General features: G+C 38.7%; 1 protein-coding gene across 2 annotated transcripts in view; it reads right to left on the bottom strand.

The window, feature by feature from the left end:
• b3glcta (beta 3-glucosyltransferase a) overlaps positions 1-27,201 on the bottom strand; it is a 70,086-nt gene extending 42,885 nt beyond the window's left edge. Inside the window, exons 1-3 of one of the 2 annotated variants that reach the window (XM_067595161.1) lie at positions 26,987-27,201; positions 18,744-18,787; positions 4,217-4,256 (exon numbers count right to left, since the gene is read on the bottom strand). In XM_067595161.1, coding sequence (XP_067451262.1) covers positions 4,217-4,256; positions 18,744-18,787; positions 26,987-27,050 — 148 coding nt within the window. In that variant the 5' untranslated portion in view covers positions 27,051-27,201. Of the gene's footprint in view, positions 1-4,216; positions 4,257-18,743; positions 18,788-26,986 lie in introns of those variants that run through there. The other variant, XM_067595160.1, reaches the window with a different exon arrangement.
• Positions 27,202-27,467: the final 266 nt, after the last annotated feature.

Below are 27,467 nucleotides of genomic sequence, written 5' to 3'. Positions count from 1 at the left end.
CTCACAGTCGTGTTCAAATAGGAGATCAAGTCACTTAATTACTGACTATTAATAAAATCCTTCTCCATATATCTCTCTCATCCCAATGGATTCTTTCAACAGACATACAGTATACAGCAGCTGAAAATAAGAAGTTCACGTCCATCCTCTTGGGGATGATGAAATACAGTCGGCTACTGCCCAAAGGTTTTAGGCACTATAAGTTAAGTGCTGGATGCTTTCAAAATAATGTCATGAATAGTTTTTATTTATCAATGCTTTGCCTTTAAGAGCAGCACTCTTTCTCCTCAGTACACTTGCACGGTTATTCAAGGTATTTGGCAGGTAAGTCCCAAACATCATGGGGAACTTGCCACAGTTCTTCTGTGGATTTAGCCTGTCTCTGTTGCTTCTGTCTCTAATCCCAGACTAACTGGATGATGTTGAGATCAGAGCTCTGTGGGGGCTGTACCATCTGTTGCAGGACTCCTTGCTCATCTTGACACTGAAGAGAGCTCTTTATGACTCTGGCTGTATGTTTGGGGTCATTGTCATGCTGCAGAATAAATTTGGGACCAATCAGGCCGATGGTACTGCATGATGGATAAGAATCTAAACATTTAAAGTGCCTAAAACTTTTGCACTGTATTGTATATTCTGGAAAAAAAGGAGTCACTCAGTAGTTGGAGGCATTTCGTGACTTTAGGTTTTTGATGTAGTGGAATGTGATTTCATTACCGGGTCTTAGCGGGCACAAGTGTAAAACTCTAGAGGATTAATATGTTGCAATATAGGATCTTGATAGAAAAGGACTCCAAATGTATAAAGATACAGCCAACTGTAATATATCAGATCAAAACTTAATATATCTGCATTGAAATCTGAAATAAATTACCTGCCTCAATTTAAAAGGTATACCGAATATGAAACCTGTCTAATAGTAAAGCGAGTAACAAATTACTCACTCTCTGGTCCCAGCGAATAGCCAACTGGATTGTAGTAATATTATTATTGCCTTGGATTGACTTACTTAAAAAGCTGAGCATGGCAAGCAAGAAATCAAAATCTTTCAGGTTAAAACATTAAACTTTTCTAATTCATTAACAATTATCTAGTTTTCTACAGGCATTTACTGTATATACTGTACTCATATGTATAGTACCAGTCAAAAATTTGAATGGAAAGGTGTGTCCAAACTTTTAACTGGTACTGTATGTGTACACTATACCTGGACCTAGTTAGAGCATTGGGCATGAAACTGCCATTTATACTTAAAAAGTAGGTTTAATTGAAAGTTAAGTTATATACATACATTTTTTATTACTGTGACTCCTTTTCTGTGTGCATAAAACATAATTTTATCTATTTAATCTTTTTAGTCTGTGCACTACAAGTCTTGAAATGAAGTGAATTGATTGAATTGATTTGGCTAGACAGCCGAAGGCCCTACATGGTATTATTATGATGTTTTTTTGAGATGCTGGAGAATATGATGTTGCTTTGATATAATTTATTATAAACTGATTTAGAGAAAAAGAAGAGGAAAGGTACGGTTTTACATTCATCAACTAAATTTAATGGGCAGTTGAAGAGGAGTGCTCTTGTCTACTAACATGTTGCTGATGTGAAGCTACAATGAAAGCGTATTCAAAATGTGGAAAACAGACTGTTTATTGTGTTTTAGGAGAGTTTTATTACATTCAGTGGGGACTGGAAGCCCTGGGCAGTGTTGGAAAGTGTACACATGCATGCGTGTTTTGCCTTGACTTGCCCTCATGTTTTAACAACACAGTTATCTTTAAGTGGCGGCTGGTTTGAATGGTTTCTTCTCTTCAGGCTTTTAGGTAGGTGATGATCTCAGGGGCTTCAGCTATCTCTGTGATGTAGCATGTTGCATTTTTAAAAACACTTCATGCAGCCAGATACAGGCAGAGGAGTTACATTGCTTTTTTGTTGGCTTTAAAGGTGTGTGATGAAGTAGACATAGTATATAATGCCTCATTTCACCTCAGACTTGCATGAGACATCCCTCTATTTAGATTTGGCATCCTGTATTCCCTCTAAAATGATTACTTCAAATACCTTCGGAAAAAAAAAAAAGGTTACCAGCTCCTTTAAAATAAACAAGTCAGTTATACAGTTTGATGTTTGCTGTTCTTTCAAAACAATAGAAAGTCCAGCTTTCCTTTCTTCATCTTTTGAATTCCTGCCTGCAAACAATATTCTCTGCAGGAGAATGTAGCTTTTCTGGTGTGACAAAGGGAATTATTTTGGCAGTGCCACATAGTGTAGCTCCATTTTTCAGATAGCTGTCTGTTTGTATTTCCTCTCTGTGCTGAGGTGCCAAATGAGAGCATTATGAACTTGCTTTTGTGTGCTTTTGCGTCTGTGGTGACCCAGTTGAATGAAGAACAGGCAGAGGTCCAGAAAACTGGCTCCAAACTCCTCTACAAGCTCCCGAAAATCACTCTCAGATGGTGATTGTTTGAGCCCCCTGGAGCATGAAAGGCATGCATGAGATCTTTTTATTTGCTCTACTTATGAAATTCCTGGTTGCTGTCAAATCGATAAAGAGATGGGACTATATTTATGAAAAAAAACTGAGGAACTCTAATGATTACATTTTCAAGGCAGGCATCAGACAAAAAAAAAAAAAACTTTTACCATTTTCATTTTATAGCATTTACTATTTAAATTTCACACATTCCAACATTTTTCATGTCAGTATTTACTATTCATGATCATATCAAGTGATAATGTATTTCAATCCTTTGAGGATACAGTTCTCTTAAAAAAAATACTCATAATAGTTCTTCACTTTGAATATCATCCAAGATTACAAATGAGTTCCACTCATGCAGACTGATATAATAAAACAAATATAAAGCACAATAAGACTCCAAAATATTACCCATTCTATTAGCAGCAGCTTTGAACATAGGAAACAACGACTGCCACAATGTGATAAACATAAATGAATACACAAATATAATGTATAACAGTTTTTGGTCATGCTTTAGATTACAGCCTGCAAATTACATTTTAATTATTTAGAAGCAATGAATGACAATATTATATCATGCCATATTGCAAAAGGACACATATGCTAAGCTTGTTGTATTCTAGGATTTTTTAATATGTACCAGGTCATTTAAAAAGTACCAACAATGTAATTTATTTCTAGATTAAGGAACTTTGTTACCCCCTTCTTTTCTCTCCTTTTGTTTTTGTTTAAAGGAGAGGTATCATGCTTGTTTTTTGTGGTTTTCTACTATTTATATACTGTTATGATGTCAGACATCTATGTTAAACATGGTAAAAGTTCCAAAGCTTGAGGTTAATGTATGTAGAAATGTTCCCTGCGAGTCAAAAGCCAGGGCTACAACCTGCTCTGAATGCTTCATATGCAACATTTTTTTTTTATCTTGCCAACAAGCTGACATCAGCTTGTCGTGCATGCCCATAAATGGCTATCCATTCCATGGCCTTGTTTGCTAAGGCTGTTGCCAAGGTTTTTCCATGTGTTGTTCTCATTGTCCACTCTCATATTTCAGAGTGGATTTCGGCTTGAACGTGTATGGATGTATTTGAAAAGTTGACATTTTGAGTAAAGAATGAGAAAAAAGTAGTGAAACCTTGCTACTACAGTTTGTTTTTTGGTTTGTTGATGTAGCCTCCTGAGCAATGAGAAGTTTGCTGTGACGCAGCTTCCAGAAGCTAACCAATGAGAACAGGATGGGCTCCTCAGGAGAGGGGCCTTAAAGTGACCGGAGCTAAAACGGACAGTTTCAGACAGAGGGTGAGCTGAGGGGCTGTGTAAAGGGCCAGTATAAGATTAATAATGAGTTTTGAACGGTAAATCATGCAAAGATATTCCAGTAGAGCCCCAGATTTAAAAGATAAACCTTGAAATATGCATAATATGTCCCCTTTAAAGTCAAGGTGCAAGGGATTTTTCTAGCTCTACGACTATGCAAAGAAACACAGGTACTGGCCATGACCTTAAAAACAGAGAAAAAAAGAGAGACTGTTGTTGCACCAACAGACTATAATATGATGAAGCCAAAACCTTGTATTTTCTTGTACCTATTGGTTTGTACTTGTTAGTATGTCATCATATGTCGTAATTTTCGGGCTGTAACCTGAAGCATCTCTTTTTTTGTTCTATTCTTCTTTGCTTCTTTTTGTTATCTTACTTCCTTTCTTTTGCTACAAATTAAGAAAAGAACCGACTTACCCAGTTGACTGTTGTGGATGACATGCATATCATCTTGGCTCTGAAAAGACAGAGAGACTTTTTAATAATTACAGCAACCTTCAAAAAAGATGTTCAAACACATCTTCGAATACCGACCTACATACATCCACTTTTTTGTTTCAACTAGAGAGTTAGAAACTGTCAAAAATGGCCTGAGAAAGGATTTTGGCTAAATACTGAATTTCCTCTTCCTAATCACTAATTAAGACTTAAGGACACTAAACATGGAAAGCCCTATGGGTTATTTGGAGAAATAATAGGCAATACCCCACGTCATTAGTCCTTCCTAATTGTGTGGGTTTTGTGCCTGCAGCATCGAAGCTGTGAGCATTCGGCTCAATTAAGGCATTCAACACTGTTCCACCTCCAGAGCTGTCAGCACACCCGGCAGACCATGAAGGGATGAGTAAATCAATCACAAGCCGAGCAAACTTTGAAGGGCTGTCTTTTGCCTCCATCTTTCAGAGGAAATCTTTCAGTCTTGGGAGAAGGCGAGATCATGAGAGTTCTGGCTGTTTCCAGAGCTCTAGAGCGAGAGTGGCAGAGTATTAATAGATAATGACAAACTGAGGCCTATTTTGATTTATGACTTCCTCTAGACTAACAATCATTCGCTGGCAAGCTGTTGCAGCCCTCAGAGAGCTTAACTAAGTCATAAATTCACTCTCAGCAGGTGTGGTGTAGTGGTTACAAGGAATCACAGTAGTTTGGTAGCAGTTGTGTGAACCAGCCTATATGCAGCCCACTATCTCAGCATGTTTTGATGGCTAACAATTTTCATAGTAGAGGACAACCTATCAATTCAATTTCCTGCTCACAAACAACTTCATGCTACTGCCATGACTACACATCTTTTTTTTTTTTTTAACATTTCCTGCATGTTTCCTGTTTCCTATCTCTCTAGTATATTCATTACATCTTGAATCAAGCATCAGATATAAAACAATAATAGTAGAAAAACTATAAATATATGCACAGTGAACTCTCTGTCTTCTCTTATTTTTTCAGGTGATCAGAGTTAGAGGCAAATATATGCACAGGCAGACAAGATCATATCAGAGTGATTTAATTCAGTGGGTACAAGGCATCAGCTTAATTGGCCTCAGTAGCATTAGTCATGCCCACAAGGTTTCTGTCTCATCTTATCACACACTACTCCTCTGAAATCATTTCCTTAGCTGAAGAGAGAGGGCACCTCAAGGAAAAACTGCATCTCATAAGCCAGGAGAATCTGACTCGTTATCAGATAATTACGCATATGAAATCTTTCTAACCTGAAAAAAAAATAGAGTGACAGGTTAATACAGAGAGAGTGATTTTTTTTTGAAAAAAAAGAGGAGGCAAACAATGAGAAAACAAAAGAAAAAGTGCAGGGAGTTTGTGCGGATGAAGATGGTAGTAGTGATGGAAGAATGACAGGTGCAATTTTTTTCATTCTGTCTCTTCCAGCACGACTCAACTCTCAGACAGAGAGGAAAGAGTAAATCACCGCACTGTCACGGCCAAACAAAATAAATCAAGACCTCCAGTGTGATGAATTAACTGCTCTGTGAAATGTTACTTATTAAATTGATTGTTCCTGTGCAATTATGTGTACTGTGTTTGTAATGTTCACATGTGAGTCGGCTACACGGTTTTATGTGACCCTGAGTTAAACCTAATGTTTTATGGCAGGTTTTAATGAGCACTCTGGGAATCTAGCTGAACTGTACATACTCTTATACGTTTATATATCAATTTATAATGTTCTGTGTATTAAAGAATTAATTTCTAACGAGCTGTTGTAATTTAGGTCATGTTTACAGCAACATAAGTGTTAAAAAACAAAGCCACCTTGTTCATTTCAGTGAGACTCGGGCACAAATACCAGCAGCTTGTTCGGCACAAAACTTTAACCTGGCTCAACTGTTTTTCATGTTATCCAGAAAAACAAGGCACTGACCAACCAATTACATGCAAGTGCACATTCCTGGCAAATTACTCGCTGCTTCGGAGGATAAAATGATAGTTGTCATGATAACTTTCCAGTTGTAAAATCCTGCCTTGAGGTATTAACAAATCAGTGTGCAGTGTTTTGGCTTCTGATAAGCCTTCAAATTCATGGATGCATTCCCTCCTGGATCATATTTTGTCTTAGTACTTGTATCTGTATCATTATCACACCCATACCATCATATCCTGTAGCTTTGTGCAATTTTTAGTCTGAAAAACAGATTAGACTCCCTGAAATGTCTAATATACTTTTACAATTGAATCCTGTACTGTTTTCTTTCCTTTAACCAGTGATGCTTTACATGAAATATGTATTATTCATCTCTGTTGTGCTGTAGATCCAATTGAAAATTATGCAAATCCAAAAAAGGCCAAAAACAACAACACTGAACAAAAAAACTGGTTTAAAAATGAAAAATATGACCAATAGTTGCTTTATCACAGTGTTAATAGACACGTTTTAAAAGATGGATTTTTCCTATAAAGGCAAAATCTCTGTTCAAAATGTAAGCAACATGGTATCAACAAGGCGAATGCATATTTTGAATTTGTATGGTCAGAAAAAATTACTCATCTGGCTTTAACAAAACACCTTTTTTGAAAATTCTTGGTTGCACTTCAAAAAATCCCCACAGTTGAGCGACATGCAGGCTACAAATCTTTCTCTGGTAAATGATCTAATATGCTGCGGAAGAGTGAACTCAGATCAGGTCTAACATAATTTTCACCATTACTGAGAGATGAATTATTCTCAGCTCACAGAACTTGGCTCTTTCTGCCTACTATGCTTCTGCGCACAGGTGACGCTCTCCTTAATCCCATCTGACAGCAGGCTTTCAGCGCGTTTGATCTGAGGCACCATAGCACTGATGCAGACAGACAGAAAGATTGTGCCTTATGTACTTTAACCTCAGAACAACGCCAGCGCCACGGTCAAATTTTACCAGCTGAGGTGTACATGTGTAAACTCCTCGAGAACGATACTCACCCTGCTTAATATGATTGTTATGTAATCAAAGACACCCGCAAAGACAACCCTTTGATCCGTGCCTTTGATTTGGAAGCTCTTCACATACATACATGTCAAAGCTCCTGCCACATCTCTCAGTCCCTGAGGGCACAGACGCTCCACTGATGTGAGTGACCTGTCAGGTCTCATTAGCTTTCTGTTCAGTGATGGCAAGAAAGATTCAAGGTTGCAGGATTTTCTGAATTTTGACATGTGAGTGGAAAATGTGGGATATTTACAGAAGCAGGCTGTCGAAACACCTTAAGCACCTGAGGAATTGGAACGCTATTACTAATGTTTTAACTCTAAGGAATAAAGTTACACTGCTGTTAAAGTTTAAGAACTTCTGATAGATCTGAAAGCATCCTAAAAATGAAGCTGACAGTTTGCACTTTAAGAATTAAAAAACCCTTTGTACCACCCCCCCCTTCTGTTCTTTTTTTTCGGTGCCAAAAGAACTGACAGATTCAAATCTCATTCAATAATAACTTTTCATACACAAGCAAAAGCTTTTAATGTGTAATGACTTATTGACTTGGAACGTCTGCTGTCTGTGAACATCAGCAGGCTATTCTTGTCAGCTTTTCTCTATCGCCTTTTTCCTGCATTTTGTTGACTTCAACCGAAAATTGAAAAAAATGTTGATAACAGTCTGTATCAAAGGCATAAAGGACCAAAACAGACCACTCAAACTGTTAACTTGCTCTTTGATTGCTCTGTGATTGCCAGCCTGGCTATCAAGCATTATCTTTTGGATTTAGTTTACGTTTGGAGTGATTAAATCGGCCTCTGTAACGGACAGTTTGTTAAGCCCTGATCCCCTCTTTAGTGACTGTTGGCATGCCTGTCAAGCTTTCCATTCTCCAGTGTCATATATGTGTTTTACAGTGATAACAGTGGCAACCTGTAACCCTATAAACTAATGCAGTTGGTTAATGAATGCTTCTTGACCTTGAGGGTAATGTTCACCTACTACTGTGGCTAGTAAGCTACTTTGATGGACATGCTGAAGTTTGCACCTGATGTTAGAGCAGATAAACACACAGTTTAATCCATTCCTTACACTTGTGTTTTTTTGATTTTGGAAAGGCAGAAAAAAAGACACCCTCCTCCAAACTAAATGCTGATTATTGCTCTTATAAACAGCTATATGCACACCACTTCTGCATGTGGAGAAATATAAAGCATGACAGGCCTGCTGGACAGAAATACAGATACAAATACAGAGCAAGTTAATGTGCGGCTACATGCATCACTGTATACTGCTGAAACTCATTTCACTATGCAGATAACAAAAACAAATGACACTGAGTAATCATATGTATCCAGTCAACGTAATTTCAATATGTAATTAATTGGCATAAGATGTGGCGGTTACAGCATTGGACAGTATCCATAGCAACAAGCATCATCCTGTCCCCAGTAAAGTACAGTAGGTGGCAGTGAATACTGAAGTAGCGCACTATGACCTGTGTAAATTATTTTATTATGAATCTGTTAAACAATTTTAAATGACAAAATGTTCTCTTTTGAACTTTCTCTCTCACACACACACACATACACAACAAAAAGTGGCTCAGCTTCATTAATAATCCACAATAAAAGCGAGAATGAAAGACTAATGTCACTGCATTCAAATTTCACATTTGCAAGGTAACATAATTAGCATGATAAATTACAATAGGTTGAATATTTAACTCCTGCCAGCCTGGTCTCATCTGCAGCTTGACAGTTCTGTTGTATCAGAGCAGTTTTTGATCTGGAGACACAAGACGAGTCTGAAAAAGGTTCTTTGTCGTCCGGAATATAGTAATTAGTTTTGCCCAGAGCCTGGTTTTCTGAGCTCATATTTTTAAGTACAGTTTTTGTTAATCCTCTCAAGGTGCACCTGCTGCACTGCTTTCTTCCTCATTTTTTAGCTACTCTCTCTTGTTCATCAACCCTTTGGCTGTTATGGTTCCCTGAATGTGGAAACTTGTTATTTTTTGCTGATGGAAGTGTATATTGTAAAAGATTTGTGGCTTTCCATCTCTTCATAAAAATGAAATGATACTTTGCCTTCCAGGTTTTGAAAGAGTTTCTATATATACTGTTTCAGTATCAATACCATTTTGTTTTGTGAATTCCTTAAAAAAGGTGAGGAGTTATCATTTAACATTTTTATTCAATAATTCTTCACAGACTAGAACAGTTTAACAGGGGAACTCTCTCACTTAGTTAAAAGACTGTAGACTGAGGGATTCAGCTTGGTTTTTCTAAGCACAGAATAAATGCCAACAGAGGTGACCAGACCGCACAAAATTGTTGACAGTGATCCAAATCTGGTTGCCTGGGGCAACGGGGCAACCCTGTCAAGCCCTGCTGTGTAAGTTATTTAGGGTCACAGTAGGCTCCCTGGCCTCTACATGAGGTGGCTGATAGGTGGTTTTGACCAGATTTTAATCGTAACACTTAACAAAAAGAGGTTGATCTCACAGAAAAACATCATTCAAGCTCTAATACCACATTGTTCTGGATAATATTGCACTACTGAGGATTACTTATCCAAATTCCTCATGAATGGGACTCTGCTGCTTAAATGTGGGTAACATGAGCCTAACTCAAATGAAACAAATTAGCACACACCAGGGGCATTGGCTAGATTGTTAACCATCAAGGGCTGAGCCCAGATTCTTCTCCATCAAAAACCTTTCACGAATGAGAGTTGAAAACTGTTAATTACTCCTATTGACTAAGTAAACTTTCATAATTTGATTGCAAAATCATTGCTAATGGACCTACTTGATATGAACCATAATTCCCACCTCAATGGTACAAGTAGTAAAACATGAGAAAATATTGTTAACTGTGGAAAAATGAAGAAAATGACTGAATTCTGTCTTTTTAAAATTATATTATCTGGTCAAATTTTGACCAGTTATGACCCTACTTGTCCAGGCTGCAATATAAAAAGGGAAGCAGACATGAGGTTAACATAAGGCACAACTAAGCTATCACTGCTAATGGTTTACCTGGCTACAGTGCAATGCAAAGTATGTTAGCTGTATATAACTTATGCTCTGTTTATATGATATTCACGTAGCTCGGAACTCATACAGACATTTACACACCTTGTTTTCTTGTCTCAACCTGAGAGGATATTTGTGCCACTGCTTCAGCTTCAACCTCTTTGCCTGTAAAAAAAAAATTTCTGTATATCCCATTTTTTCCATGTATTTTCCTGTAAACCCTCTCTGATTGGTCTTACCTCTGTTCCATTCACTGGAGATACAAAATTACAACACTGCTGTCTTCTTAGGTGACAAACTGCTCAAAGTGGAGAATTATTCAGGGCTAAATTAAAAATCTTCTGGCCTACAACCCCAAATGCCCAGGCCAGCAACACCCATGGCACACACTCATTCAAGTCAATTAAAAGACAGTTTAAAATAAATTCTATTTCTTTGCTTAGGGTACAGGTTCCAGGAAAAGATAATGAACAGGTTAATGGATGCAAACGACTGTGCACCAGAGAACTGTTAGTATTCACAGCTTTTGTCCATTTTCAGCAGGACCATCAGGTAAACATTGGTAGCATTCATAAATGTGTACAATCTCAGAAAAGGAGTCTGCCTTTTCTGCTGAGATAAGGTCATTGCAGGGGAGTTGAAGTAATGATTCAGACATCAGACCTACACGTCTTCTCTTGATTTTGATTTCTTTACAACGACAGCCAAAGGTAAGAGGATTCTGCAGAATAAGTGAAGCTCTTGCATGTAATGGCACTCTGTTATTACATACACAGGCTGTCCAGAGGAGTTTAAACACAAACCACTGCAAAATGATGTTTGTAAGAAAGCACAACAACCTGCCAAATGGCAGAGAAGATGTCACTGTCGAATCAGACAAGATGAGTTGAATTGAGTGTGTCATTAAGGAATTCTGCAGCCCCTTTTCTTCAAGACTGGTCATTATGTCAACAACAGAATGGCACTTACGACTGAGTGCAGTCTACGAAGAGATGAAGATTCAAAAGGACAAAAGAACTCAACAATTCAATTATCCTTGTGATGATGGCAAACAAGCACTTATGTTTACTATTTGGGTTAGAAATTTATAACGACACGACCCTAAACAGCATGAAGATTAAAACAAAAAATGTTTGGATTATTTAACTCTGTAAAGCCACCATTTAGCCTCTAAAACATACAGATCAAAGATCAGCATTTTCAAGTACTTCTTCTGTACTGGTTGTGTTCTTGTGTCTTTCATAACTCTGCTTTTCCCTGACATCTAGGAACATCACCTGAAGCTAAAGAGTAAAGCTTCCTGTTTGGGCCTAGAGATGAAATGATATGAAAATTTCATATCGATTATAGTGAGCAAAATTATCACGGTTATCAGTATTAGTGCGGTATTGTTAAAATGTGCTAAAATGTTAAAAAAGTACTGATACACAAACTGAAATAATTTCACCAAGTTTTATATTAAAAACCACAAATAAAATTAGCAGCACTAACGTTATACACTTTTTGTTTGCATAAACATTAAAATAATACCTTATGTTAACATATCAAATGTGCATTAAAGATGGCACCATGTGGCCATGAGAGGTAACTGCGCTTTGCACTACCGCAAACAGGAATGCCTATCTCGTCTATGTATGCAAGTACAGTATTTCTGTTCTCATTAAGTTGTTGCTTTTCTTTTTTCGACTTTTTCTTGTTGTTCAGCAACAAACCTGAACTCGTCAGCCGCATTCAGACTGAAAACAGTCCTATGTAAAACAATAAAAGAGGCTGTGTTGGTATGGGCATGTTGTTTAAAGTGCCGGTGAGACAATGAAATACGATCCAGCAAGTCTGGTTGGAGTGACAGATTATTGCGTTTAAAGGTTAATCAGAAAAACATTGCACAGCGGTTTGTAATACTCACATTAAATAATTGGTTTATTGGTTTTTGAAATTCCATTATTTATCACGTATTCATTAATGTATTTTTAAATGATGATCTTATTAACTATTTTAAAGCGTTTTTTGTAAATCCCTTTTTTAATTTGAACAATGTATTGGTGGATAATTATTTTATTTGTAAATTCTTTTTATTGCCCATTAAAATATCATATAATATATGCTCTCATTTTACTGTCAATCTCAGCTGCTCTTAAACAGAGAACGGAGAAATGTCTGGCTGCTGAGTGCTTTTCCAAGTTTTTGCTCCGGTGCCTGAGAACTTTAACTACTGATAACAGTGCAACATTCCTGCCTTGAACAGGCTGTGTAAAAGGGGCTATTAACAAGTTGAAGTCATTCATTGGCTTTGCAGGACCCTCAACAGGAAGTTTGTAAATAATTTCACACACTGTGTAGTCCTCATGCATTCTCTGACTGTTCTGAGTCCTCTGAGTGCAGGAGATCAAGGCACTTCTGCTTACATTAGCAAACTTGTTATACACTTGTTTAGGCGGTTCATTAGGCCCTGGAGCAGGAGATAATCATGGTACCTGTGCTTGCCTTTGCCAATTTCTCCAAGCCATTCTATGTTTAAACTGATGCCAGTCATCAGAGGCTTGAGGCTGTCTTCAAAGGAGGTGGAGACGCTGAAAAATCTTGTTCCATGTGCAAGCCACAGACTGTGTTCAAAGACAACTACTGAAAATTACACTATGATGTTTACTGCTGCAGCTACATTATTAAACATTATTACATTATTACATCCATTAAACATCATTACATTTGTAGCCATGTTACATGCAATGATACTGATCAATGCAAAATATATAACTTAACAACTCCTGCCTGAAAATTGAAATAGATTATCTTTTAATAGTATCATTTTCTGTCATTGGAAGAATGCATGGATCTTGGAATCACACTGACATTTAACTTATCAGTTTTCTAAAAACTTGTGTAAAATTGTTTTGAGTTTAACACTGTTTTTCTGTTTTCTGTTTCTGTTTCTTCTTTGCATTCTAAGATCACGCACTCATATCACACACTACAGGAGCCCCTGCAGGTTTAGGCAGATTTTAATCATGATGGGATGAACCCAGCTGTTTGAAGTCAGATGGGAAATCCTCTCTTATGCAGTGCCAGATCATCTCTGCTGACCATTTGGCCCTAAAATCAGCTGAAATAAGCTCTGATCAAACAGTGCTTTCAAAATCCACGATGTCAGTCTAAGTCCGTTAAATGCAAAAAATGCAGACACCGTAAATTGCAAAGCCTACACCAATGTTATTAACACATTTTTCTGACGTTACCGGGGAGCCAATTGATCAATCAATTAAATACTAGGGCTGTGGTCTTCTGGTCGATTAGTTGGTCGATATGCTCTCGTCCGACCAATTTCTCATTGGTCGAATAATCTCTGTGTTACTTTCATAAGGAGAAAAGTGTTACATCAATAGCCTTCCAGGATTAATCCATTATTTCCTGCAGTGGGAGGGACAGACTAACAAATTACCTGTGAAAACGGGGGTGTATTCAAAACACCCCTGTTGTTTTTACAATTATGAACTTGCCCAACCTAACGGAGACTGCTAGATCTAACTGTACTCCACATTTACTCAACGTTAACTGAATCAGTGTTTTTCCTATAATTATAAAAACAAGAACCACCAAGGCCAGGCCAAAAAATATTTCTTAATGCCAAAAATAACGCCAAATATCCATTCATTCAGAAATCAATAGCGCTTGGGAGTCTCTGTGCAGCGCTGTTCTGATACGTGAGTCAACCTCTGTGTTGTTACTTTGGAAACTATTGGTAGTGTAACTCTGTTTAGGAATAGGGCAGTGTGTAGTGTTTGCGTAGCGAGTGGGAACGAGCGAGTGGCAGGAAAGTAACGGTGGATGCAAGCGGGCAGAGGAAAGGTCATCAGTAAGTTGTCAGTCTGGCAGTAAATGTACAGTACAGACTACAGTGTGTTAGTTAATAAATGCTAAAAAGTCACGACTGTTGTTTCCCCAAGTGCTGGAAAAGTGAAGGGGGTTAGCTCCAAAGTTAGCAACAATGGGTTAGCCTAACCTAAAGACGCTAAACAGAGAAATACAGAATGGAGAAATGTGTGGTTGCTGAGCTCACTCTTTCCCGTTACATCCCCTGTCCTGCGCGACTCGATTAATTGAAGATTATGAACGATTCGACTAAGACTTTTTTTGGTTGACTCCAGCCCTATTAAATACTACAATTATGATAATAAATGGGTTCTTCAAATTATCACATTTTTCACATTGACTTGTGACATTACTGCCATATACTGCATAACAAAAAAAGGTTGCAAATTCCAATGTAGTTTTTCAAAAAAAATCACTGCCAAGTCAATAAACTTAGCCTGTAAAAATCAAAAAAGCTCTTTCAGATCGTGGTGAGACTGTCAAGTTCCTGCGAGTTGATTTTCATGCCAAAATCAGTGGCTGAAAACTTGGTGGAAGTACTGTAATGTGAAGAACACAAAAATATAGTTATATATAGTTATGTTGTTACGATTATATAGTTAAAAGAAATATTAATCATGTCTGATGTGTTAATCAATTAAATGAGTTATGGCTGTTGTGTGCTGAGGATTTTGAGAACCACATCTATGAAACAAATGTGATGACACTTTTTTTTTGAAGAGACAAGAATCAAAATTATTTTGCGTTTTGATTGTTCAGAACACATTAATTATATTTTTTTGCTCCAGAAACTGTATTGTATTCTATTGTATAAGATCTTTATTTCTTTAGGATTATTTGGTAAAAGACTGTTTTAAGCTACACTAATAAAAAAGGTCCCTCATATAATATATAGCAGCTTTGCTAGAGAGTCAATAATCCTCTGTGTAATGAGCAATAATTAACTGTGTTATTCAGAGACTGGTTTACTTTTGAAATAATAAATCAAGTGTGTTTACTTTGTAGTCCACCAATTTATAAGCATGTGTTGCAAAAAGGTTGTATATGTAAATGACTGCAAGGCCTCACGCCATTGCCCTGATGTAAATTCCATGACTTTCCATAGCTAAACTGGAATGCTTCCATGACCTAAAAATCTGTATTCCTTTCTAATTAATGTTGTTCTTCAGCTCAGGAGACCTAAAAAGGGGGCAACAACCTGGTTTCCAACTTTGCAGTTGAGCTTTGTGTGGAGAAAAACGGTGCAAATATTACTGAATGCAAGAAACTACTGATATGATAAGACTTGTATAACTAATTTCGTCCTCTGCTGTCTGGGATAAAATGTCAAATGGAAAAAACTAATGCAGCAAAAGAAAAAAGAAAAAAAAAAAAGGTATGTTGAAAGAGTGAAGGAGACGATCTACTGCCACGGTCTTGCGGTAACTAGGCAACAACCCCCTGGCGAGCTCTCAAAAGCACTACGAGTCAGGGTCAAGAACAGAAGAGAGGACAGAAAATAGTTGTTACATGGATATAACTCCAGTTCTATGAATATATGTGTAGTACCGGGCTTTACTATAGGTTTACCCTATGAGACGCCGTCTTGGCACCTGAGAAAACTCTATATACACTCACTGCCCAATCAGGAGCTAGCTACCACGCAGCACACTCCCCCTATAAAGCCCAGCAACAAACAACTGGGGCCAGCTTGGCTTGTGGTTATAGGGCTATGCATGTTCTCACAGAACTTGCATTACATCCATGTAACTATTATTTCTATGTTGTATTGTTGCTATTGGTTGAAACCTAAGGCGAAGGCCGTTAGGAATGAGATGTACTCCCAGCTGGACACGAACCAAGGCTGGTTGTGACTGGGTCCGAACCCGGCAACCCGGCTCCAAAAGCGAGCCAATCTCCATAGACCCCTATGTAAAAATGCCCAACTTTACAGTGGAAATAAATATGTTTACAGCCTCGTTTCATTTCATGACAACTGTATAACTCCCCCTTTTAAATTTTATAAAGCCTTAAAGTTACGCATTATTAAGGACGTGGCCACTTTGAGTGACAGGTCGCTAGTCGCTAGGTGGCTTGTTTCAGAACCAGGCTTCATTCGGCCCACCTCAGCTCCACCTATTTGCCCATGCACTGCCAAGATGGCGACGGCCGGAGCCGCCCACTTTGTGCTTCAAAACCTTTCTTCAGAGACCAAATGGTGACGTTGCGGTGGCTACATCCATATTTTTTACAGTCTATAACTCCACATAATAGTAGACTATGCGTACAGGGCACAGAATGTGAAGGTACTCCCCCTCCCCGTCAGGAGGGGGGAAAAAAGCCTTCAGGCGAATGACCCTCGAGCCAGAGGACGGATTTGGATGTAGTTCTACCAACCCCCTATCTCGCTGATAGACATAAGGAGGGATGCACAGACAAGGCACAAAGGTCACCTCTTGGCCGATGCCAAGGCTAAGAGGAGCACTGTCTTGATTGACAGTAACTCCAGGTCTGCCTGACCCGTAGGCTCAAAAGGCAGACCCACTAGACCGCCCTGCACTGCTTGAAGGTCCCACAGACGGATGAAGTGTCAAGTAGGGGGCCTCAGCGTGTGGGCCCCCTGCAGGAAGTGCTTCACCAGTGGATGCCTCCTGGCCATGAAGCGGTCTAAACCATTGTGGCCTGCTGTAATCATTGCTGCAAACACCCCCAATGTGGATGCAGCACAACCACTATCAAATAAGTCCTGCACAGAATCTATCTATCTATCTATCTATATAAAAATATGTACATAATACCTTGCAGGGGGCACGAATGCAGATTGAGGTTCCTGGCCTGCACCCGTCTGCAAACACCTGCCACTGAACTGTGTAAGCCCTGGAGGTGGATGGCGAACGTGCCTTCTGAATCGTAGAGACAACCATGGCCGACCAAAGCCACTCAGTCTCACCCTCTAAACCTCCAGACCATGAGGTGTCATCCCAGAATCGAACACAAGAGGATGGCGGTTGTCCTCAGGGAGAACCAGTGAAGACACTGTTGCCAGATCTGTGAGACCATGTCTGGGGAGAGGCTCCGCTCCTCCTCGAGTGGACCCCCTCTTGACATCCTGTCCAACCCCGTGTTGAGGGACCCTGGAACGTGGCAGGCTTTCAGGGAGCAGAGATGGTCAGAATGGAAACCGCCATCCTGTGCAGAGCTGGAGATCTGACACCCCGGAGTATGTTGAGGTAGGACACCACTGTGGTATTGTCTGACCTCACCATGATGTGCTTCCCACTCAGCTGTGAGGCAAAGTGGTGCAGCACCTTCCATATTGCTGTGAGCTCCAGCAGGTTGATGTGGTGGGGGGAACTCGACCACATGCCTACTACATTGGCTTTGCCGAGGATCCCACCCCAACTGGCCAGGGAGGCTGTATGTAATGACCTGTATGTAATAAGGGATGGACTGAGCCATCGCTGAGCAGGAAAGTGCGGTGAGTGCAAAGGTCTTTCTCAGGTGCCGAGACAGAGCCTCGTGCGGTAAACCAGTAGTGAAGTCCGTTACAGGGCCGAGCACGTATGACATAGAAAAACTTTGAAATGCTTATTTAGGTTGTCTTCCTGCTTTCCACAGACATTTACTTCTCAGAATACATGTATTAAAACTTTTAAGTAGTTTTAGTTTAGTTTAAGTACAATGTAAATCAGTTTCTCAACTTTTATCATTTCTTTTTTCCAGCACATCAGACATACTAGACATGACTTTTATTCCTGATTATGTTTCCATTGTTGCAAAAACACTGCTTTTCATTCCTTTCATGGGTTTCTTGTCCTGAATGGATGTCATTTAAATCTTTGCTTTCATTACTTTGACAGGCAGCTGTCCCTAATCGTTCTTTTATACTTCTGTTTTTTACCTGAGATAGTGCTTTGATCGAGTATGTTTGATCTTTTAAAAAGTGATACAATTACTGATTTAAGCAACTACTACTTACTGATTTAAACCGATTTAAGCAAAATATGAAACTACTTTTTTGTTCAAATTAGAGGCAAATATCTTTGTGTGCTTCTTATAAAACACATTCTAACAAGAGAACCTACTGTTTCATGATGTTTTTTTTATTTTCACAGTTGCACTGAACATTTAGTTCATAACTATTTTTGCCTAACATACATACAGTGAGATAAATGAAATAGTGACAAGCAAAAGGGCAAAACTTCCTTCTTGTGGAAAGAAATGGTTGACATCAATAAGAGGCAAGACAGTAATTTCCCATTTCTGCAATGCTAAGCACCTCTGCCAGGAGGCTTACTGTCAACCTCTTCTCACACCAATAAGAAGTAGAGCGACTGAAAATGTTAATTATTTATCGAGCAGCAACTGCAGACTAAGAAAATGCAACAGCATGAAAATCATCTTGCACGTGAAGAAGGAGTGAATGGATTTGTATTGCAGAGCAAATTACACTTCTAATCCGGGGGGCGATAATTAATCCATTAAAAAGAATAAAGCATGGTCATTTATTTCAGTTGGTCAGCTAATTAAGGTTTTAATAGAGGTGAGGTAACAAGGAAATGAATGATTAACAGTAATTATCAAGCACAAGTTTCCAGACCAGTTTGTACATAGGATAAATAAACAGCACAGTGTCCAGGGCAGTTCTTACCTGTGAGCCTTTTCCTGAGCTGCTAGCAGCAAAGTCGATGTGAACTGTAACAAAAGAAAAGAGAAAAATTACATAATTTCAGGGCCAGACACAAACAGCAATGAGTCCTTTTGAACTGAATCATAAATTGTCTCAGTTTGTCTTCCAGATAATTCACTTTTCTGAGTAGAAGCTGCCTTACAAAAGCAAGTTTGCAAGAACAACCTGCTTCCCGCGATTATCTGGAGAAGAAAAATTAAAGGTAACTCAGAGACTAATTCCTTCATTCTGAGTCTGTGTTGGATCTCTGAGAGTGCACTGCACCACTCATCTATCCAACTTTGTAATTAGACCCCAAAGACCTTCTATGCAATTACATTGCCATTGATTCTGAGACAAGAAAATCTTTGCAGAAAGATTCCCAGGAATCAATACATCAAAAACACCGGTGTCACTGAGAATGAATTTATACACCAGTTTATATTAAATCAGGCTGTCTGCACTCCAGTGTCAGTCAGCTTTAAAGCTGACTTCAATTAGGTGATACGGCTGAGAAAGAGTTAAATTCCTGCTTCTGACTTGCTGCAACGGGCAACTGAGAGTGTTGATTAAAGCACAAAAGCAGCAGATATGTTTTCTAGGAACAAGCCAACTGATGTTTTTTCATATAGTTGAAAGTACTACACAGATACACACAGTTTTGCAATAAAAAGTCCAATATAAATGTACATATTTCATAACATAGATACAATCTCTGTGGTTGGCTTTTTTGACCCAATATGCAGTAATTTGGTCAGATATTAATTCCAACCATTGCAAGGAAACCCTCTTCTTAAATTATTCAAAGAGCTGAGTTAACTTCAAAACACTTCTATGTGTAAAGCCTGGAGTGGAGCCACCAGTTCAGAACAAACGAACGTAATGAACCTAATTATTTTAGTCATGAATGCACCAAAAAAACAACAATGGACGCAAGCCAGCTTCCCCTCAGTCCAAAACTTACAGCAAAGGCATAACTATGTATTTTTTCATGTTTCTTTCAAAAAGACATGTTTAAAAGAGCAGATAATGTCCATCAAGGTGATGATCATATCTAAAGGCTTCACCACAGATTTTTTAAAAGGAGTAGATCTGATTTTCACACACAGTTTTATGTTTCCTCACATCAAAGATGTCTTATTTGCTGCTCTGAGAGGACACTGCAGTTTGAAGATAGCTCAGGATAATCTTCCAATAAGAGAAAGTAATCAGACAAATGGGGAGAACACACCCAAGACCTGCTTATTCTGCAAATCCTATAAATCCTGTGAATTTTCAGCTGTTTTAATGTTCAAAATAAATATTGATCATATTAATGCCTATTGAATGAACTGCTGGGCTCAACTTTTAATTTCTAACTCTGAGGACACACAAACAGTGAGGTGCAGGAATGCAAGTCATCTAAAGATTGATGAATTCTTGAAACAAGAGTAAGGATATATATATATATATTTTTTAAGAGAACATGATGACAATGTTGTTTCTTAAGCTTGGTATCTATGGTGATTGATCAGTGAAAATGTTTGGTGACTAAATCATGGTGTGCTGGAGTGCGATGTGTTTTAAGCCACTTTTAAGCCGACACCGATGAGAGGTGCTCAGAATAATGGAAAGTGAGCAAACTTAGCAAATTTTAACTCCTGATGAAGACTATGTTCTATGGTTCAAACCTCCAGAACAAGCAAATAAGTGTACCTTAAGCGAAGATTGTTGTGTCAACTGCTGTGTCCAAGGTCAAGAATGATCTGTCGAGCTCAAAATAAATATTCATTCATTCATTTTTCATGCTCTATCTCTCAGAACATATGGCTCCTAAAGAAAAAGTAAGCACCAGCTTGCTGAAAAAAGGCAGCTAAATTGTTGAATGTGAGAAATATAACAATTTGCAAGTTGTTTGGCCATTATGCTGCCTCCTTTTTTAAAATCAGCAATAAAAAGCCAAATAAACACATTATTATCTCATTTCCATTAATGCTAGTACCATGTGAAGTTCAGAAACATAAAATCTGATCCAGCAAATCATGAGCTCTGTGGAGCAAGCAGAAATACATTGTCATCTGGCATCCCACTTTCTGTCAGTATTAAAAATGCAACATTTGGCGTGAAACAAAGCTTCCTGAAGGAATACATTCGAGTTCACAATACATTCTGCTGCATCTGCTCAAACTTCCCATCTTTTCATGGCTCACCCTGGAGAAGATGAGGCAGAGTGAGGCAGAGGGAGAGAGGAAGTAACTCCCTACATAATGTCAGGAGTGCTGATGGGAACACCTCCATCTCATCGCCTCCTCAACCTGCACAATCAAGTCTTTTGTTTCGACCATGTTTTCAATTGAGCCACGCTAGGGGGAACTTGCTTGCTTTGATTTCAGAAACTCTGGAAATCACTCTACATGATGAAAGCTCTGAATGGTTTAGCTGAATGCTTTTCAACAAGCAATTTACATTGTCATTGTAATAAAAGCAGATGTCCAATGCAATTAGCCGAGAGACAGTGTTCTCATAACAAAGGGAGAGAATCAGGTTGATATATCTAGCAGAATTTTTAAAAATCTGATCAAATAAATATGGAAAGTATGTGTTATATTAGGTATCTACTTTGCAAGATTACAGTTCCTCTTTGTTTGAAATGAAGGGTTTTACTCAGAGCCAGATTCATATAGCAATGAAGTAATGATTTGCTTGTTTGACAGTTTGTGTCTGACTTAACTTACCACTTTATCCAGGATTTAATGGTAACAAAGGGAGCGGGAAAAAATGCACCACATGAAAGTACTTTGAAGTAACTAAATCACATTAACACAGGCAGCTATGCAGGTGTATTATATTAACTTGAATTCTAATTAGCAGTCAGTTTCAGCTTTAAAGCGACATTCGATAATCACCACATCCATGTGTGAGTGTTCAAAGCAACATAGGACCAAAACAGGTTTCCAAAGAGGCTGAATTGTGAAGAGTCCAAACTGCAGGTACACTGGCCCCAAAAGAGTTGTTTTATCTGGCAAAGAGAATAATATCTAAAAAAAATGTGCATTTCACATCACAATGCTGATATTTATGGTTTCCATCCAGAAACCACTTCTGAGACCAGTGCACAAACAAGCCCAAGCTGAGGGCCATTAAAGCTGGATTCAGCTTTCCCCAACCACTTTTTTAAAACTATAGACAGCAGCTCGAGGCACTCCAGCTCAAACAAGAATGCACAAAATGGCGGAATGTGACTGGTTAAGAAAGTTACAGATTTGCCAATAAAATAGATTCAGATACTTTCCTCAGGAGTTGGAAGATTATCCCAGAAATAAATGTGAATATTGGACTTTCATTCCACAGGTGGTGAAAAAGAGGACTCAAATAGGATTCTCATGTCTGTGGGCCATTAAGATGCATTCAGATTTAACACAAGGGGAATTTTCACTTCGCGCTGTTTATGCAAATTAGAGGTAGTCTGTAATCAGCCGAGGTACTGACTGTAAAAAAAGGTAGATAACTAGCACTCTAGCCGCGTATTGTCATTATTGGATGATTCTGCACTGAAAGTATTGTGGCCTTTATGTAGTGAGGCAGAAACTAAGAGTGTGGAGGTTGGGGTGGTGAGCAGGTGTGTAGCGAGTCCATCTTTCACTCAGGTGTTTGTCACAGCTCAGATGTTTGCCTTTTTATTTTAACCATAACCACAATCTTCAGTAACCATAACCATACCTTGCTGCCATGTGCACATATTGTAGAAACTGCAAAATTTTGGAAATGGAACAAAGACAATGTTGTCATTAAACATATCCTGGGGTTTTGCAGAATCCTTCTATGCTGGCTCAGGTGTTTGGGTTGGTGCCTGTGAAAAAACTCCAGTTATTTCTGTTATGAACCCTCTCAGTCTTATTCTTTTCTCTGTACATTTGAGGAGTGCAGTCACATAGAAAATCTGCTTTCTGTTCAATTTGAAAACATTTAACAAGATAATAAATTGATTGAGTATATCAAGGTTTCTTACTGTGAGATTTGGACTCTATTTTCTGGTCCCCTAGAGATCAAAAATGACTTAATCCAGCTTTAACCTGTTTTTTTTAATGTTGCTGAAAAATCTGTCAAGTTAATTAAAAGAAGTCCGTGTTTCTTCCTATGTTTCTTTCATGGAATAATTATGACTCCTTGTGGGGACACAGGCAGGAAAAGCTATTATAATAAAAGCAGCTCCTCAAAGGACTGGCACAGATGGTATGCTGTTTGCGCTGCTCATACAGTTGTAATAATGCATCTGATTTGTATTTTTGAGAACTGCTCGGCAAACTGTTAGCATGCAGGAGGCACAGGCTTCATCTGGTGTTGTGTCATATTAAATTTAAACTTTTTATTCAAACTTGAGCAACACTAGCAGCCATTGAGGACCCATACAGGCAACACCTAACCCAGTTAGGAGTTTCTAGCTGGAGTTCTCTCTTAATTCAATGTCTTTTAAAATTAATTACATTATATTTAGTGGGTTTTTTTTAACTTAACCACTGCTTAGTATGCAGCACCCTCACTACCATTGATACTCTATATGGCTATAATAACGCATCAACAAAATAACTGCACTAAAAACAAGGTGTATGGTGTCTTAAAAACCATAAGACATTAGTTTACTGATCTAGAATATATCTCAAATATGCTGACAAACTGGCTTACTCCCCAGCTCAAAATATAAGTGGCAACACTACAAATAAGCAATAATTTTGATAATCAGTTAATAATTTTTAAAAAATGGAATCAAAAATACCAAAAGATATCTGGCTCCACTTTCTCTAATGTGCAGATTTGCTGCTTTTTTCTAATATGATGGCTAACTGAATCTCTTTGGGTTTGGGACAGCTGGTCAGAAAAGACTATGTAAAGACTGCAACTGCATTATTCACTATCTTCTGACATTTCATGGACTAAACTACTGACTGATTAATTAAGAACGCAATCTGCAGATTAATCGATAATGAAAGTAACGCTTCGTTTCAGCCCTGGCTCATTGATTTGCAACTATGTCCACATCGGCCTAATACAACCACAGATATCAAAGGGAGAGATGCAGCAACGTTTCTGACAGTAGAAAAATTCATATCATCTGATGATGTATCATCATATTGCCCTCTCCTAGTATCCCTACATTTTCAGGAAACTAAAGGTGAAATTAATCTTTTAAAATGATTTTCACATTATTCATTTTGTTTATACGACTAAGACCTCCATCCATCCATCCCATACAGCTGCTCATTCAGGAGTGTCACACAGACAAGTACACAGAGGAGACTTTGCTCCAGCAGCTTCTTTCAGTTCTTCCTAAAGCACCCCCCAGACCAGTTAGACATGCAGGATACTGCATATCCTGGATCTAAGAGGGTGGGGGGTCTTTGGAGGGCATTGATGAGCCACAGCAGCAGATAGACCCCCGAGGTCCACTTAAATCCCAAACCTTCTCACCCTGTCACACAAAAGTGAAGTCATCCAGCCTGCAGAGAAAACTCAACTTGTCCGTGATCTTATTCCTTCAGCCACAATCCAAAACTTTTGACCACAGCTGACGGTCAGAACAAAGACAGTTTTTTTTGAGAGCCCGGTTGTTTCAGAGCTTTTCTCCATTCTCTCCACACCACCATCACCCACATCACTCTCACAGTCCTTTTTACTGTCACTTCTGAATAAAACTTCCAAGACAACTCTGAATTCAGTCACTTCAATGAGGAAAACTAACTTTTCTTTTCCTTAGAGTTAAATCTGAAACTTTCTGCATGTTCAAACTAGAATCAAGATGACAAAGTAGTTATAACCTTTGAGAAGTAGCTCATTGGTATGCAATGAAAATTTCATTGAATGACTCAGTTAGTTAGTTGCATTGTTAATCCAACAGGTGCAATGAACATTTCTCAAACCCAGAGTATGAAGAACGATTTGTACTATTTCACACTCGCATATAACAGTACAGCTGAAACAATTAGTCAACTGACAGAGAATTAATCAGCAACTATAATTACTGAATCTTTTAATCATTTGTTTCTAGCATAAATGCCAAAAATGTCCTAGTTTCAGCCTCTCAATTGTGATGATTTGCTGCTTGTGATTGTAAACTGAATACTATTGGGTATTGGTCTCTTACAGCATTTTATTGATATTTTATGGAACAAATTATTAAATCAACAAAAGAATTGGCTGATTCATCAGTAATGAAAATAATCATTAACTGCAGCCCCAAAGATTGATAGTTTTTTTTTGTTTGTTTGTTTTTTTACAGAGTTCAGCTTTAATAATCAAATCCACAATTCAGTAAAGCACCCTTTTGCCAAAAATCACTGTAAATCATGTTAGTATCCACATATCCACATTCAAATGCAGACATGGTGGACGCCACTGGACGTGCTACAGTTGAAATGTGATCCATGTGGACTAAGAAACAGTGTTGCAGTCTCAAACTTGGAGGTGCCGCTCCTTATCCTGACTGCGTCACACTCAACTGCAAACCGCTCGAGTGCACATCAGAGATGACAGTCTGTTGAAGCCTCGTGGACGGCATCATTGAAAAACAGCAGAGGTGGCACCCTAATGTCACCAAAATGGACACTCTCCAGACCTTGGCTACTTCTTGATGTTAGGTCCATGAATATTACATACAGGGAGAGCAGACAAGCAGTCTTGTCAGAGTCTGATGCCAAACTAAACGTGCTTGACTCAGTGCCAAATACACAAAGCTCTCACTCGTGCACAGGGTAACGGCAGCTTGGAACAGTGACCCTGGCACCCCATACTGCTCAGACTGCATCTGTATTTTTGATACATCCACAAGCTTCAATAGCTGTTCTATGGTATGTTTTTGCTCAATGCACAATATCTTCAGGAGAAGGAAAGGAGAAGAGTGTGACAAAGTGTAGGTTACAAACTGATAATCCAAGTTTGTATCCAATTAATAATAAATCAGTGTTATCAGTAGCATTTTCTTGCTACATTTAGATTCATAGATATTCAGACTGTATTGAGCTTGTACCTATCTGTGGTCTTCACATCGCCCTAAACATGACAGAAATGTCACTATTTTTTGTTATTTTCCTCACACAAGATGTTGCCCTTTCTCGCCCTACTAAAATATTTGCAGACTCTTGTGTATTGTGTGCCTTTTCATTTCATTATTACAATTTTCTGTCCTTGCAAGGCAGGGAGACTCTCCTGCGCTCAGCATTTATCTCATTCTGTTCAGGAGAACATCCACATGACACACTGGGCTGCAATATTGGTCACCCACTGCAATTCTCTCCACAGCTGCAGCCACACATTAGGTGCTGCACCCCACCCAATGGACACATCACTAAATATATTCTGCATGTACAGAACATATGCTAGGACATGCTGTATTTATAAACATCTTATCGGCTAAAGGTATATGTGAGGTCCTGCAGTGCTTGAAACTGTGAGATTAAATTCACCTTTAATATTTGTCCTTTAAGAAAGATATGTCACTTAAGCAATTAAGTCAACAGAAGGAAGCAAAAATGTAAATTTTCAACACTTTAACATGCTTCTACAACAAATTTAACTTTTTTTTTTTTAAATTAAAAGTACAATGCCACTTTCATTTTATCCCCCGTACAGCAACAGAAAAATAAATAAATCACTATGAATCACATAACTGCGGCTGTCATTTATTCTTATACTTTTGTTGCATGTTCCCGGTACACATGCAGAATGACAGAGAAAACCCTGACTTAGTAAAGCTTACAGTAGCTGTAGCCTGAGGTGCATTCATCCCCAGGCTTAACTACCACTAGTGCAACGCCGATGTGTCAGTGGGAAGCTACTTAATGCCTGACGCTTGTCGGAAACTGATTTCAGCAGAAATTGTGTTTTAAAAACATGACTCCAAATAAGAAACATTTCCCTGTGTGTAACTCCAATGTAAACTTACAGTCCTTGGTTTGCACAAACCCACATGGCAACCGATACGTGTAAATCGCCTTTCAACTCCTCAGGAAGTTGAGGCGAATCATGGCTCCGCACTTCTGAAACAGTTATGAAAATACACTCACAGCTCGTCTCTTCTAGTCGCCAGAAACATTGAATCCAGCGCTACACTGACGCCTCTTTCCAAACACAAGCTTCCCCTTTCAAAACAGAGACAACCTGTTTACCGTTCAGGGTGTCATTATGTCCCTCACAGCTGTCTGTCTGGTCCGAGCCTACTGACATGGGGATTAGAAAGTAAAGTGAGTACTTACAGAAGGAGAGGAAAACCAAACAGCCTGCCACTTTGTGCCCGACGTGAGGATTGTTCGACAGCATCTCGGGAGAGTCCTGTATGCAGTGTAGGTGGTGGAGAAAGCTCGCAGTGCATGGGCTTTCTGACAGTGTTAGAAAAAAAATCACAAGAGGGCTTTTCCTTTTCACAGTTTCACAGAAAACGGGGAGTGGGTTCTGCTCCGGTAGGAGGCATCCCCACTTTCTCTAAATGGCGCAGGGACGCACTCTGCTGGTGGGATGAGTCCACTGAGCTCAGCTCACAGCAAGCCGGACCAGATGGAAAGAAAAAAAAGCTTGACAAGCTTACTGCTGCCTGCCTTTACAACCTCTTGAGAAAACTCCTGCTTCTGAGTACTACAGCTAGAAATATGGTCTTGTTTTTTCATTTTTGAAGGAAATAATGACAAAATGGAGCATGTAACAAAAGCATCATTACAGAAATCAAGCCTTGAAGAGTTT

This window comes from Thunnus thynnus, chromosome 7, assembly GCF_963924715.1.
Source record: "Thunnus thynnus chromosome 7, fThuThy2.1, whole genome shotgun sequence".
NCBI lineage: Eukaryota > Metazoa > Chordata > Actinopteri > Scombriformes > Scombridae > Thunnus > Thunnus thynnus.
Note: the sequence above shows the minus strand (reverse complement) of the source record. Positions and strands in the feature narration are given on the sequence as shown.